Genomic DNA, 13853 nt, shown 5'->3' on the forward strand with positions numbered 1-13853 from the left:
GTATAAAATGGAAAATGGATATGGCAGATTTTAAACCTTTTCCATTCTATATTATCTCAATACCTAGACGAGGTCGTTTGCTCTCAATCCACTCTTCATCATCACTAGATGTCTGAATGCTGAAGAGAAAAAGAAAAGAGGAGTATAAGTTTGACTTTAAAACAGCCTTGTAGCAACATGAAATACACACACTATATAAAGATAGGAAAGAAAACTTTAAAAACAAGCTTGAGATGTTATGTGAGCATTACTAGTTATTACTCATACATATATCATTCCATAAACCACGTTAATCCAATAGAAATCATAGGGAATCAAACTGTCAGGAAAGAGGGGAAAAAAACTCAACAGTAATTTGCCAGGCCCATCTTTCAATTACCAGCTAATCAATGCATGTTTCATGGGATATGGGATGGAAACCATCAAAAACAAAGGAATAATGTCCAAACTCCACAAAATCAACAACTGGGCAAGGGACTTTCTAACCTCTATCTATCTATCTATCTATCTATCTATTAAGCAATCATATCCTGTCCCAAATTAAAAATAGGCAGTAAAGGTGTGTTTTGTGATGGGCAACAAACATGAAGTGTTCATTTCTTGTGAAAGTATCGAGGTAAAATAAATTAATCAACAAGCCATTTATACAGGAGGAAATTCACACATTACTCAATCAAGTTTAATGAAATGGCCAGCTAGAAATGGGCAGTTTGATAATTGTACAGTAATCCCTCGCTATATCGCGCTTCGCCTTTCGCGGCTTCACTCCATCGCGGATTTTATATGTAAGCATATTTAAATATATATCGCGGATTTTTCGCTGCTTCGCGGGTTTCTGCGGACAATGGGTCTTTTAATTTCTGGTACATGCTTCCTCAGTTGGTTTGCCCAGTTGATTTCATACAAGGGACGCTATTGGCAGATGGCTGAGAAGTTACCCAACTTACTTTCTCTCTCTCTCTCTCTCTCTTGCGCTGACGTAGGGGGGTGTGAGCAGGGGGGCTGTTCGCACACCTAGACGATACGGACGCTCGTCTAAAAATGCTGAAAGATTATCTTCACATTGCTATCTTTTGTGCAGCTGCAGCTGCTTCCTGAAACGACATGCTGAACGGTGCTTCGCATACTTAAAAGCACGAAGGGCACGTATTGATTTTTTTATCTGTCTCTCTCTCTCTCTCTCTCTCTGCTCCTGACAGAGGGGGTGTGAGCTGCCGCCTTCAACAGCTTTGTGCCTGGTGCTTCGCATACTTAAAAGCCAAACAGCACTATTGATTTGTTTGCTCCTTTGAAGAGGAAGATGTGTTTGCATTCTTTTAATTGTGAGACTGAACTGTCATCTCTGTCTTGTCATGGAGCACAGTTTAAACTTTTGAAAAAGAGACAAATGTTTGTTTGCAGTGTTTGAATAACGTTCCTGTCTCTCTACAACCTCCTGTGTTTCTGCGCAAATCTGTGACCCAAGCATGACAATATAAAAATAACCATATAAACATATGGTTTCTACTTCGCGGATTTTCTTATTTCGCGGGTGGCTCTGGAACGCAACCCCCGCGATGGAGGAGGGATTACTGTATTTAATTATAGTGCAAGCTCAGGAATAAACAAAGGATTTGTACATGATTTGAGTGTGGGGCAATTTATAACTGATTGGTCACTACAATGTTTTAACTTGTAGCATCTCACAACTGGAATCACCATACACAATCCTTTAAATATAATGGATGCAGCTGCAGTTCCATTCATCAGGATTTCCATTTTCTGACCTGCTTATCCAATTCTAGCTGGTGGACAGAACTATCCCGACAATACTGGGCACAAGTTGGAAACTAACTTGGCAATGTTTCACTCCCCGTTTTATGGGAAATTCTGAAGTCATTCTCAGTGATAAGCAATATCAAACATTTGCACCCTTTTATGAGGCACCTTAAAAACAACAAAAAATGCTTTTTATAGGAAATACAAATAATAATGGATTGATCTTTATCTGAAAAGTTTAATTTCAAAAAAGGCTGCTTAAAATCTGAAACAAATGTAAAACAGGGGGGAGAGATTTGAAAAATAAAACTATCGGTAGTCTGTGATGCTTTTTATTCTAATTAATTTGACTTCTCTATTAAATGATTATCTTTTAATGATAAACTGTGGTACAGTGTTTAGTGACCTGGATTCTAATCCAATACCCAGTCTTTACCTTTGTGGAGTTTACATGTGCTCCCCGTATCTACACAGGTTTTCCTCCCTAACAATATTTTGGATAAGTTAAATGTCATTTCCAATTTGGCCCTAGTGTGAATCAGGATGTGTACACAAGAGTCCTGCAATGAACTGTCACTCTCTGCATTGCTACTTCCTACCTTTCACCCAGTGTATCTAGGACAGGCTCCAGTAACCTACAACCCACAACCCTAATTTTTAAAGGTGGTTATTATCCATGTAATTTTTCCTCCACATATGGCCACAAACATTAATCTAGCTACAGCAAATTTCATAAACCTGACAAAGTAACATTTTGAAAATCTGATCTGAAAATTGTGTTGTGATAGTAGCATTTTTTGCAAAACGAGGTACTGTAAATAAAAGTATGATGATTAACGTTTGTATCTGCCAACTCTTATGGTAATGATATTGCAATATCTGAACTTAGATTGTGTTTGTTTCACTTTAAGCGGGGAGAGTACTGTAGTGGAGTGGTCCTAGGTTCAAATCCTGGGAATAACCATTGTCCTTGTAAAGATTGTGCAAATTTGTCTTGTATCCATGTGGGTTTACTTCCATTAGGTTAGCTGGCCTGAACTTGAGTGGTTCAGACCTTTTTAATTCAACATATAGCCTTTGTATCACAATTTGAGTTTTGAAATTTGGCATATGACTAATGTATAGCTCCTAGTCCTCTTTGAATAACACCCCTTTGTTTTGCTTGAAAGATGAAACAAAACTTTTATCCCTCCCCCTCTTTTCTGAGGCTTGAAAATGTGCATTTAGTGATAATAATTAATCTTAATTAATTAGCTGGTCTTTTTCTCTTCTCTTATTCTACATTCAGAAAACTACAGCAGTATGATTTTTACATTTATGAGACATTTAGAAATATTTTTATTTTTGCTATAGCTGTAAATGCTTTTGCCGTTTTCCTGTTATTTTTCCCTTTTTCTGTGTCGTTTGCACCCTTCATTGTATCCTAATAATGACAATTAAAAAAAATTGAGAGCAGACATCTGGGCACACAGTACTGAGTGATGAAATGCTGCAAGTACTTCAGCATCAGATCCCCTAATTATTAAGTAATGGATTAAATCACCAGAACACCTGGAATAGAAGAATGAAAATATTGTTAACAAATAAAAACTATTATTCCCATAACTGCTCAGTAAATTTTAATAAAAATATACCAAAGTAAATTATTCAATTTCCACATTGACCCCAAAATAAAAAAACTGGGACATAACAGCTCACTTAATTAGACTAGGAGTCCAATTAAAAACTAAAGATCTGGTTGGTCTCGTCCGTTATAGGAGATGGATGACTTAAGCAGAGCTCCGCTAGCAGCGGCTTTATTTTCCCATGTATTTCATATTATTTAGAGGTATCCTGTATTTAACCCGACCAAGGAACTTCCACTACAATATACAAGCATGAGTAACAAGAAGAAAAGTCAGAAAGAACCGGAAAAGAAACTTAAAGCTGCATCAAAGTCTGGACAGACAACCGGCCCAAGTGCAAGATATGGCCTCTCAGAGACTGACCTGTAACAGGCAGACGAATGCGCAGATTTCCTAGGACCCCGCTCCATTGTATCGTCTCCAGTCGAGAGTGAAAATGGGAGCGAAGGTGCAAGTGAAACAGGTCGCGAGGGATCGCCGATTTCTGAGGATCATCCGAGACTAGAAAAGGCCCTGCAGGATGTGCTCTCATCTACTCATCGCGAGCCCGCAGCACCTGCTGTAACAAGAGCTGCATTTCCACTCGCGGAGCACGAAATCCGAAGCGAACTGTCCGAACTGAAAGAGATGATTGCTACACTGGCCGCCGCCATGGCTATGGTCATAAATGAACTTAAGAAGGATAACAAGAATGAGCTTAAGAAGGCTAACATTGAGCTTAAGAACGAGCTTAAGAAGGATAGCATCGAGCTTAAAAAGGATAACAAAGACCGGGAAATGCGTCTATTTAAACGTTTTGACGTGAACTTTAAAGGCATGTTGGAGAAATTAGAGGTCTTATTCGTATTTTCTCCGACTTCTCACCATTAACAGCTGCAAAAAGCGCAGCCTACTTTAACATTAAAAAGTTGCTACAGAAAGCCGATATCAAATACAGCCTCTTGTATCCCGCCAAACTGAAAGTGGAAGTTCAAGACCAATATTATGTATTTTCAAGCAAGGAGGAAGCTGAAAAGGAACTAAAGAAGCTGCTTCCAACACTCTTTTGAAAGTTAATAAGGAGCCGTATTCTGTCAAGGCATGGGAAGGACCTATCATCTGCTGTCGGATCCACTTTTAAAGAGACTGGTATTATAATTATACATCCTTTTCTTTACTTGGACATTATATGTTTATGTCTTAATTACAGTTATAGACGTAAGTGTGGAAGTAATTACAGTAGGGTTTTTTTTTTTTTTTTTTTACTACCTTATACAGTGGAACCTCGAGATACGATCACCTCTGTATACGAGAAATTCAAAATACGAGGAAAGTATGAGCGAAAAATTCAGATCTAAATACGAGCATTGGCTCGCGTAACGAGCCAGGCTGTGGGTATAGCTCGCGGCTTAGCCAGGGGGCGTGGTAGCAGTTGCGAGCCGCGATCTGCGGTGTCTGCGTTTCTCACTTAAGTGCACAGGTGGGAAACTGCCCACATCCATGATTGTTCCTGTGGCTGATGGGCTGCAGCTGCCATGTCCTCCCCGCATATATAGAGAAGCGCGAGCCGGTTAAGGGGGAGAAAAAGTAAAAGAGAGAGAGAGAGAGAGAGAGAGAGAGAGAGAGAGAGAGAGAGAGAGAGAGAGAGAAGGCAGGCAGACAGACAGACAGGCAGGCAGGCGGGCGGCCGGGTGCAGGCTCGCGTGTAGCTGAACAGGCGAGCCAAACAGCTGAAGCAGGACGGTGTAGAGAAGGTCAGCTGCATTAAGAGTGTCTCGCCTGTTGCAGAGCCCGCAGGTGAGACGCTAACAGAGAAGAAGCACCAGCGATTGTCATCTGTTTTTTAAAGACGCCATCCTTTTGACGTTTTAACCTCGTGTTAAAGGATTGTTATTCTTGTGTATTTTAAACCTCTACTTCACAACTGTTTTAAGGATTATTTATTTAAAGATTTATTGAATGCTCTACTGCACTTTGGACACCTGTTTTGATTCTTTTAATAATCAGTTATATTATTTACCAGTGTTATTTATTAAAGGTAGACTACAGTATATATAATTTATCAGTGTTATTTGTTAGGAAAATTGATTTTTATGTTAATATATTTGGGGTGCAGAACGGATTAACTGGATTTCCATTATTTTCAATGGGGAAGTTTGTTCTAGATACGAGAAATTCGCTATACAAGCTCAGTTCTGGAACGAATTAAACTCGTATCTAGAGGTTCCACTGTAGTAGACTGTTTAACATCATACTCTTGGTTTATTGCTATTTCTACTATTACATTACTATTACTATTACATTTATACTATTACATTAGGATTTACTATGTTTATCCTAGACTACTTTTTAAAATCATTCCCAGGGTTCATTCTTTTATTATCTTAATATCTTAAAATTGCTGAGGATTATTTTAAGCTTAAAGACTGTTAATGATTATATTTTCGTCAGATAGTATTTAGAATTCAGCTGCAATAGATATCTCTTTGTTTTAATTTTCCAACGCCGCTGCAGGGTGGGGTTTGTTTTGGACGTGCTCTGTCTCTTTGTATGTCAGAGGACCGGGACATCGCGAAGTGGGATCAAGCCTCATGTGGGGAGGCAAAATGGGGGGGGGGACAAAGGGGGGAGAGAAGGAGAGCAGGCTATATCTAATCTATTCTTCTAATCCTTATAACTATAAATATCAATGCAACAATAGGCTAAAATATAATAACTCATAGGGAATTTTGAAATTAAGATTAAAACTGCCTCACTACCAGTTAAAACTATAAAATGACATTAAAAACTCAGAATCAATGTCTCCATGATGGGACAGTTAACTTTGTGAGCTGGAACGTTAAAGGCCTGAATCACAAATTAAAGAGAAAGAAAGTATGCTCTCACCTAACAGGCTTAAACGCTAAAATAGTATTTTTACAGGAGACACACTTACGAAACAAGGATCAGTTCAGACTACAAAAAGACTGGACTGGCCAAATGTTTCATTCTAGCTTTATAAAGAAAACTAGAGGGGTGGGAATTCTCATACACAGAACATATCCATTTGTAGCATCAGATGTAGTATCGGACCCTGAAGGGAGATATGTGATGGTCATGGGCAACTTATTTAACAGTAAAATGATTTTGATAAATGTTTATGCACCCCATGTCAATGATAAGGAATTCATGCAAAATCTATTTGCATCCATTCCCAATGTGAACACTCATAAAATTATAATGGCTGGGGACTTTAATTGTGTTTTAAATCCATTCTTAGATAGGACTCCTGTGACAGGGGGGACGACATCCAACACTGCAAAGACAATAACACAGTTTTTAAATGACCACAACTTATCAGACCCCTGGAGGTTTCTTAACCCAAACTCAAGAACATATTCGTTCTACTAACCAGTGCATTATAGCTACTCAAGAATTAATTATTTTTTTTATAGATAATAATTTCCTGCCTACGATTAAATCGTGCAAATATGACACAATTGTAATCTCTGACCATGCCCCTCTAATCTTGGAGCTAAAATCATTAAGCCCCTCACACTCACCTCGCAGATGGCGTCTTAACCCTCTTATTTTGGCAGACGAGAACTGCACAGAATTTATATCCAAACAAATCAGCTTCTTCCTAGAGACAAACACGCCCACAGAGGTTTCTGCAGGAACACTCTGGGAAACTCTAAAGGACTTCTTAAGAGGACAGATTATTTCATATCTTTCCCACAGAAATAAATTAGAAACCAAAAAAGTGTCAGAGCTAAGAAGCGAAATTACTAGAATAGATGAAGAACAAGCCAGGCGTCCAAGTGAAGCTCTTCACAGGAAAAGGCAGGCCCTGCATACAGAACTTAACATCTTAACAACTAAAGAAACTGAACAACTTATTTATAAGTCAAGACATCATTACTATGAACACGGAAAAAAAGCTAATAAGCTTTTAGCTCAACAAATTCACAAACAAGTAGTTCGCAATGCAATACCAGTAATCACCAACACGAATAGAAAAAGAAATCATTGACCATAAAAATATAATGCACGCATTTAGAGATTATTATAAATCCTTATATTCTACTGAGTTCAAAGAAGACAACACACAATCTAATGCATTTCTGGATACATTACAGACACCACAAATAGATGCTTTAAGTGCTGAGGAACTGGATAAACCTCTGACGCTAACAGAATTACTAGATGCTATAAAGTCACTTCAAAGAGGGAAATCAGCAGGCCCCGATGGTTACCCCGTAGAATTTTATAAGAAATTCTCCACTCAGCTAGCTCCCCTCTTATTGGCAACATTTACAGAAGCTAGAGACAACCAAATACTACCTCAAACATTTCGGCAAGCATTAATCACCGTCTTTCCTAAACAAAATAAGGAGTTGTTACAATGTGCATCATACAGACCAATTTCACTCCTGAATAATGATGTTAAGATACTCTCAAAAATTCTAGCTAGAAGGATGGAGAAAGTGCTGCCCTTGGTAATATCATAGGATCAAACTGGATTTATTAGAGGCCGACACCTATCTTCCAATCTCCGACGCTTGTTTAATGTTATATATTCACCAGCAAAATCAAACACCCCAGAGATATTACTATCAATAGACGCAGAAAAAGCATTTGATATGATTGAATGGAACTACCTTTTCACTGCATTGGAGAAATTTGGGTTTGGCCCGAATATTTGTGCATGGATCAAACTACTGTATACCAATCCAGAAGCTTCAGTTTGTATTAACAACATTTGTTTAGACTACTTTAAGCTAGAACGTGGTACCAGACAAGGATGTCCCTTGTCACCACTGCTGTTTGCAATCGCCATTGAACCACTGGCGGTTCACTGTCGAAATTCTTATCAGATAAAGGGGATTACCAGAGAAGGACTGGAACAGAAAATTTCTCTATATGCAGATGATATGGTTTTATATATATATCAGACCCAGAAAACACTGTGCCTGCAGTTTTTTTGCCGTCTGTATGGAAAAAATTAAGCAAGACTTGCATAGATGGTCAACACCTCATCTCACTCTAGCCAGAAGAATTAATGTTGTTAAGATGAATATCCTTCCTATACTTTTTTTATTTCAAAACATTCCAATATATATCAAATTGTTTTTTAAGCAATTAGACTCAACAATAACCTCATTCTTTTGGAACTCAAAACACCCACGTATCCGAAGAGCGACCCTACAAAGACCTCAGGCAGAAGGTGGCATGGCTTTACCTAATTTTCAGTTTTATTACTGGGCAGCAAACATACAAGCCATAAAAACCTGGACACAACAAAAATGAACATACACAGGCTTGGCTTGCCATAGAAGTAAAATCCTGTAGTACTTCTTTATACTCCCTGCTCTGCGTTCCAATAAATGCAAGTTATCGCAAATATACTAATAACCCAATTGTGCTTTACTCACTCAGAATATGGAACCAACTTAGAAAGCATTTTAAGATGGAAAATATTTTATCCGTGGCACCTCTGCAAGAGAACCACCTCTTTCAACCCTCGCAAACATATCCAGTTTTTAATACCTGGAAAAGTTTTGGGATTAAAATGCTCAGAAATCTTTATATAGACAACATATTTGCATCTTTTGAACAATTATGTTCCAAATTCAACCTCCCAGCTACACATTTCTTTCACTATCTTCAAATTAGAAATTTTGTTAAACAGAAACTGCCCAATTTTCCTCACCTCGTACCCTCCACCATGCTGGAAAAAATACTGCTCAATTTCGAGGAATTAAACACCATGCCCGCATTATATAAAATCTTATTAGAGTCCCTACCTTTCAAAGACCCAAGAGGACATTGGGAAGAAGATCTCTTAATATATCAGAAAAGGAGTGGAAGGTAGCAAAGCAGAGAATTCACTCGAGCTCCATATGCACAAAGCATAGAATTATTCAACTAAAAATTATATATCGAGCTCATCTGTCTCGCTTAAAACTGTCCAAAATGTTCCCAGGGCAAGATCCAACCTGCGAATGCTGCAACCAAGCTCCTGCCTCACTGGGTCACATGTTTTGGGCCTGCACCAAACTAATGTCATTTTGGACCAAAATTTTTAAGTGCCTTTCAGACAGCCTTGGGGTCACAATCCCTCCTAACCCATTAACAGCTGTGTTCGGTGTTCTTCCAGACGGACTTGAAGTGGAGAAGGACAGTGGCGGAGTGGTGGCTCGGAGGCTAGGGATCTGCACTGGCAATCGGAAGGTGGCTGGTTCGAATCCCATAAATGCCCAAAGGGACTCTGCTCTGTTGGGCCCTTAAGCAAGGCCCTTAACCTACAATTGCTGAGCGCTTTGAGTAGTGAGAAAAGCACTATATAAATGCAAAGAATTATTATTATTGCATTCACTACACTTTTGGCACGCAGACTTATTTTGTTAAATTGGAAGAATCCTAACTCTCCTCTGATAAGTCAGTGGGAAACAGATGTTTTATATTATTTGAAATTGGAAAAAATTAAATTCTCAGTTAGAGGATCTGTACAGAATTTTTTCAAAACCTGGCAGGATCTAATCAATATTATTTTAGAATAAGAGAAATAACCATCACCGCATTTATTTCCTTTCTCCATTTTTTATTTACCTATATATACATATATATTTCTTCCTTTCTTTTGTTTATTGTTGCCTTATTAAAAAGCCCTAAGCAATTCTCCTTTGGCTAAGCTCTCCTTCTCAGGGGTGGGGTTTGATTTGTCTTCAATTTTTTTTTGTTATAAATTGATCTATTTGTATGGAATGATTACAATAAAATTAATAAATAAAATTTAAAAAACTAAAGTTTTAGGAATGAAAACCTGCGGCCACAGTCGGGACTGAGTTTGGGAGCCCCTGCTCTAATCCCTTCATTGTTTAATAGCTAAATATACTGTATAAAAAAAATGTAGTTTAAGATACGACTTCAACTTTTAAAAGTGAAAACTATACTTACTATATATGAAAGTTAAATTTGGCCATACCATTAAAAGGTATTGCGCTTTCCAATGAGCGATGTAGCTTCAATTTGGAAATAAAACATACAACTCATAACACTCTAAAGTCTCATTTTACACCGTCTGTAGTTAAGGAAAAGAGGCTATATCTCAAAGGGAAACAAAAAATGTCTAAGATCTGGAAAGTAGGTGTAATTCATATGGCAGGTTTGCATGAAAATCTAAAAATAAAGGTTCTTTAAAAAACTGAAAAAGTAGAATAACCTGAACATGAATATATGTGTGTAAGTGGGATCTGCAATAGACTGGCACCAAGCGCTGCCAGAATCGTCCCATGACCCCGAATTGCATTAAACATGTATAAAAATTTTAGGTTATGCTTTAATAAGCATTTAAATAACCAAAAATGTGTAAACAAAGTAAATCTGATACGTGCACATGGTAAAATAAATGAGTGAATTCATGATAAGCATATCATTCCATACAAAATCCACATTGAACCAAAAAAAAAAATGGAAACGTCCCCAGCTGTAGCAGCACGGCTAAGATCCACCCTTATCAAAATTGATACTAAGATCTGTTTAAATTATAACAGTTAAATGAAGAAGACATTACCACTTCTCCTGTGCAAAATATTTGGTTCAATTTGTCAGAAACTATTCACTTGTTATCAGGTAACTGAAACCGTGACAATCTTAATGCGAGGTCAGCTTAAAGTTAAGAAGTTAGTCCAAGACGTAAGGAACTGAGAACATCAAGCAGCGGCCTACACAAACAAATCTTTGCTTCACCGGGGAAAACTGGACCACCAAGTTATATATCTGCAACAATTTGGTAGTAATACCAATCTGCACCCCCGATAAACAGTGTTTCAATATAATTTTGTAACACTTGTGAATAAACAATAACACAACTGCACTCCAACCTTCGGTAGTTCCTCTTGATCGGACTGACCGCCTCGGTGGGCGTGCGCTGTCTTGCCAAAACCGATGCTTGAACTGAAGAGCTGTTCCTCGAATTGGCTGAAGGTCGGCTCACTGTAGGGCGGGAAGAAGGGGGCACGAAAAAAGAACTCAGGCTGCTAACGATCCATTCAAACATCACCGAGACAGTAAAGTGAGACAATGTGTTAAAAATAAACTAAAAAATTAAGTCCAGTTATTTCTTTCGGCGTCTGATGTAAACCTAAGCTGCTTGACGGAAGGTTTGCAGCCAAAGCACCCCACTACAGCCAATCAAAACATCCCTGGCACACCACTACATCCAATTAAAAGCGGCGAAATGCGACCTCTAGGCGGGGCATCAATACACCAATTGCGGAAGCAACTGCAGCAGGCGGAAGCATTTCTAAGCGTGTAAGACGGAGCTTAGGGGTCAACCTAGCGTCTATATGGTAAGCGTGTGGTGCTTGGATACTTGCTGGTTTACCATAATAAGAGTCTTGATGCTAGGGTACAGTTTTCGGGCCGGTTTATACTTCACGCTCTGGACATCTATGCGCACACATCATGGCTGCCACGCATTCCCAGCGTTTTTTGAGGCGTCTTTTGAGCACGTCATTATACGTCATAAGTTAACGCGACGCGTGCACGAGTTGTTGGACCGGGTTTATATACAGTACAGGACTGCAGTAACTACAGGGGGAATAAAATTGATGAGCCACAGCATGAAGTTATGGGGAAGAGTAGTGGAAGCCAGATTAAGAAGGGAGGTGATGATTAGTGAGCAGCAGTATGGTTTCATGCCAAGAAAGAGCACCACAGATGCAATGTTTGTTCTGATGATGTTGATGGAGAAGTTTAGAGAAGGCCAGAAGGAGTTGCATTGCGTCTTTGTGGACCTGGATAAAGCATATTACAGGGTGCCTCGAGAGGAGCTGTGGTATTGTATGAGGAAGTCGGGAGTGACAGAGAAGTACATAAGAGTTGTACAGGATATGTACGAGGGAAGTGTGGCTGTGGTGAGGTCTGCGCAAGGAGTGACGGACAGAAAGATATGGAAGAAGATGAGCAGCCGAAAGAAGCCAAGTCTCCTAGTACTAGTCTCTGCAGAAAGAAGAAGACCTACTTTACGCGTGCGTCTGTGGACGCTACTGCTAAGCAAGCAGTGTACTGTTTATACTTGGGCGCATACTTTATGTAAATCTGAAGGATTCCACAGGGTGGCAGTGTGAGATATCATCACAGTGAGAAAACGTTTTTTTTAAATAACTTTATTTTTTATTTTTTTTGTCCGTGCAACGCGGCCGCAGAGAGCTTAAACAACTCGGCACATCCACATAAAAACGACAAGGGGTGAGCTTTCTTGAAGGCTTTTACTGGACGTAACTCGTTGCAAACTGAAATATATACAAAAGAAACATACAGGTATATACAGGTGTACAACCAAAGACAATAAAGAATGATTTACAAAGTAATACACATAGCAGACAGTATACATTACACAGTAAAGCTTTAAAAGACACAAGGCGAGTGATTTCCACGGTTGGATCAAGATAAAGAGAAGCACGTAGACATAGAGTGCATATTGCTGCGTACCACAACTAACCAGACCCAAAGGTTTACCTATCTTAGATACGCTTCGGACATGACCGAAACATGAGATAAAGGGGTGCCTACGTGAGACACATGGGGGTGTATTGTATTCAAATGTTTATTATGGGACCTACATGCTTTACGTGAGTTTCATAGACATTTATGGCACCACTGTGAGTGTGGGACGTGACTGACAGGTGTGTTAATAAATAACAAGATGAAGAGGGAACACAGCTCAACAAATAACGGCTAACAAGATGTGGGGCAGAGCATTATTACTTAAAGATATTACAAAATGCAATCAATTCTTACAAATACTCTTCATCTGGAGTGCAATACGTACAAAATGTAGGCATAAAAACTTTAAATTTCAGTGTATTCACAATATCTAGTGTTGTCATAGCTTTGTTGTTCTTGCAGACATTTATAGATTGAGGGTAATCAGTAGTTCAGTCTTAAAAATGTTACCGTGTGGTGTTCCTTCAGACCATTTCACTTTATGAATATTATGTCGTCCAAGCATTATTAACAGATTTATCAGATATGTTATATTAGGATTAACATTCTTTTTGAAACAAAGAAATATATCACTATACTTTAAGTTTAATACAAGATTAATATAATAATTCAGCAAGTTTTGTAAAACCGTCCAGAACATCCTAGAGTATGGACATTTCCAAAAAAGATGAGACAATGTTTCTGAATCTTTCTCACAAAATACACATTTGTCATCAGTTTAAATCTTAAATCTATGTTCAACAACATCTTTATCAGGATAAATTATATGTATCATTTTAAAAGAAACCTCTTTCACCTTACAGTATTTGTGATTACCTGTAGTATTTGACAGCTAATAAACATATTTTATTCCAATCAATAATTTCTAACACAGTATTCCATGTCAAAAGTGCAGCATGAGTATATGACTGGCAAATAATGTTCCTTATTACCTTTCAGAGTTCTAATATCAGTTCCATCTAAAAGAAGGGATGAAGTGGAATCTGTGGTATCTACATT

General features: G+C 38.4%; 1 protein-coding gene across 2 annotated transcripts in view; it reads right to left on the minus strand.

Moving 5' to 3' along the window:
• The window catches only part of senp2 (SUMO specific peptidase 2), a 50431-nt gene extending 38904 nt beyond the window's left edge, over nucleotides 1-11527 (minus strand). For both annotated transcript variants that reach the window (XM_051931379.1, XM_028807550.2), the window contains exons 1-2: nucleotides 11228-11527; nucleotides 64-119 (exon numbers count right to left, since the gene is read on the minus strand). In XM_051931379.1, the coding sequence (XP_051787339.1) occupies nucleotides 64-119; nucleotides 11228-11403 (232 nt within the window). In that variant the 5' untranslated portion in view covers nucleotides 11404-11527. The remainder of the gene's footprint in view (nucleotides 1-63; nucleotides 120-11227) is intronic.
• Between the last annotated feature and the right edge of the window lie 2326 nt (nucleotides 11528-13853).

This window comes from Erpetoichthys calabaricus, chromosome 8, assembly GCF_900747795.2.
Source record: "Erpetoichthys calabaricus chromosome 8, fErpCal1.3, whole genome shotgun sequence".
Lineage (NCBI taxonomy): Eukaryota > Metazoa > Chordata > Cladistia > Polypteriformes > Polypteridae > Erpetoichthys > Erpetoichthys calabaricus.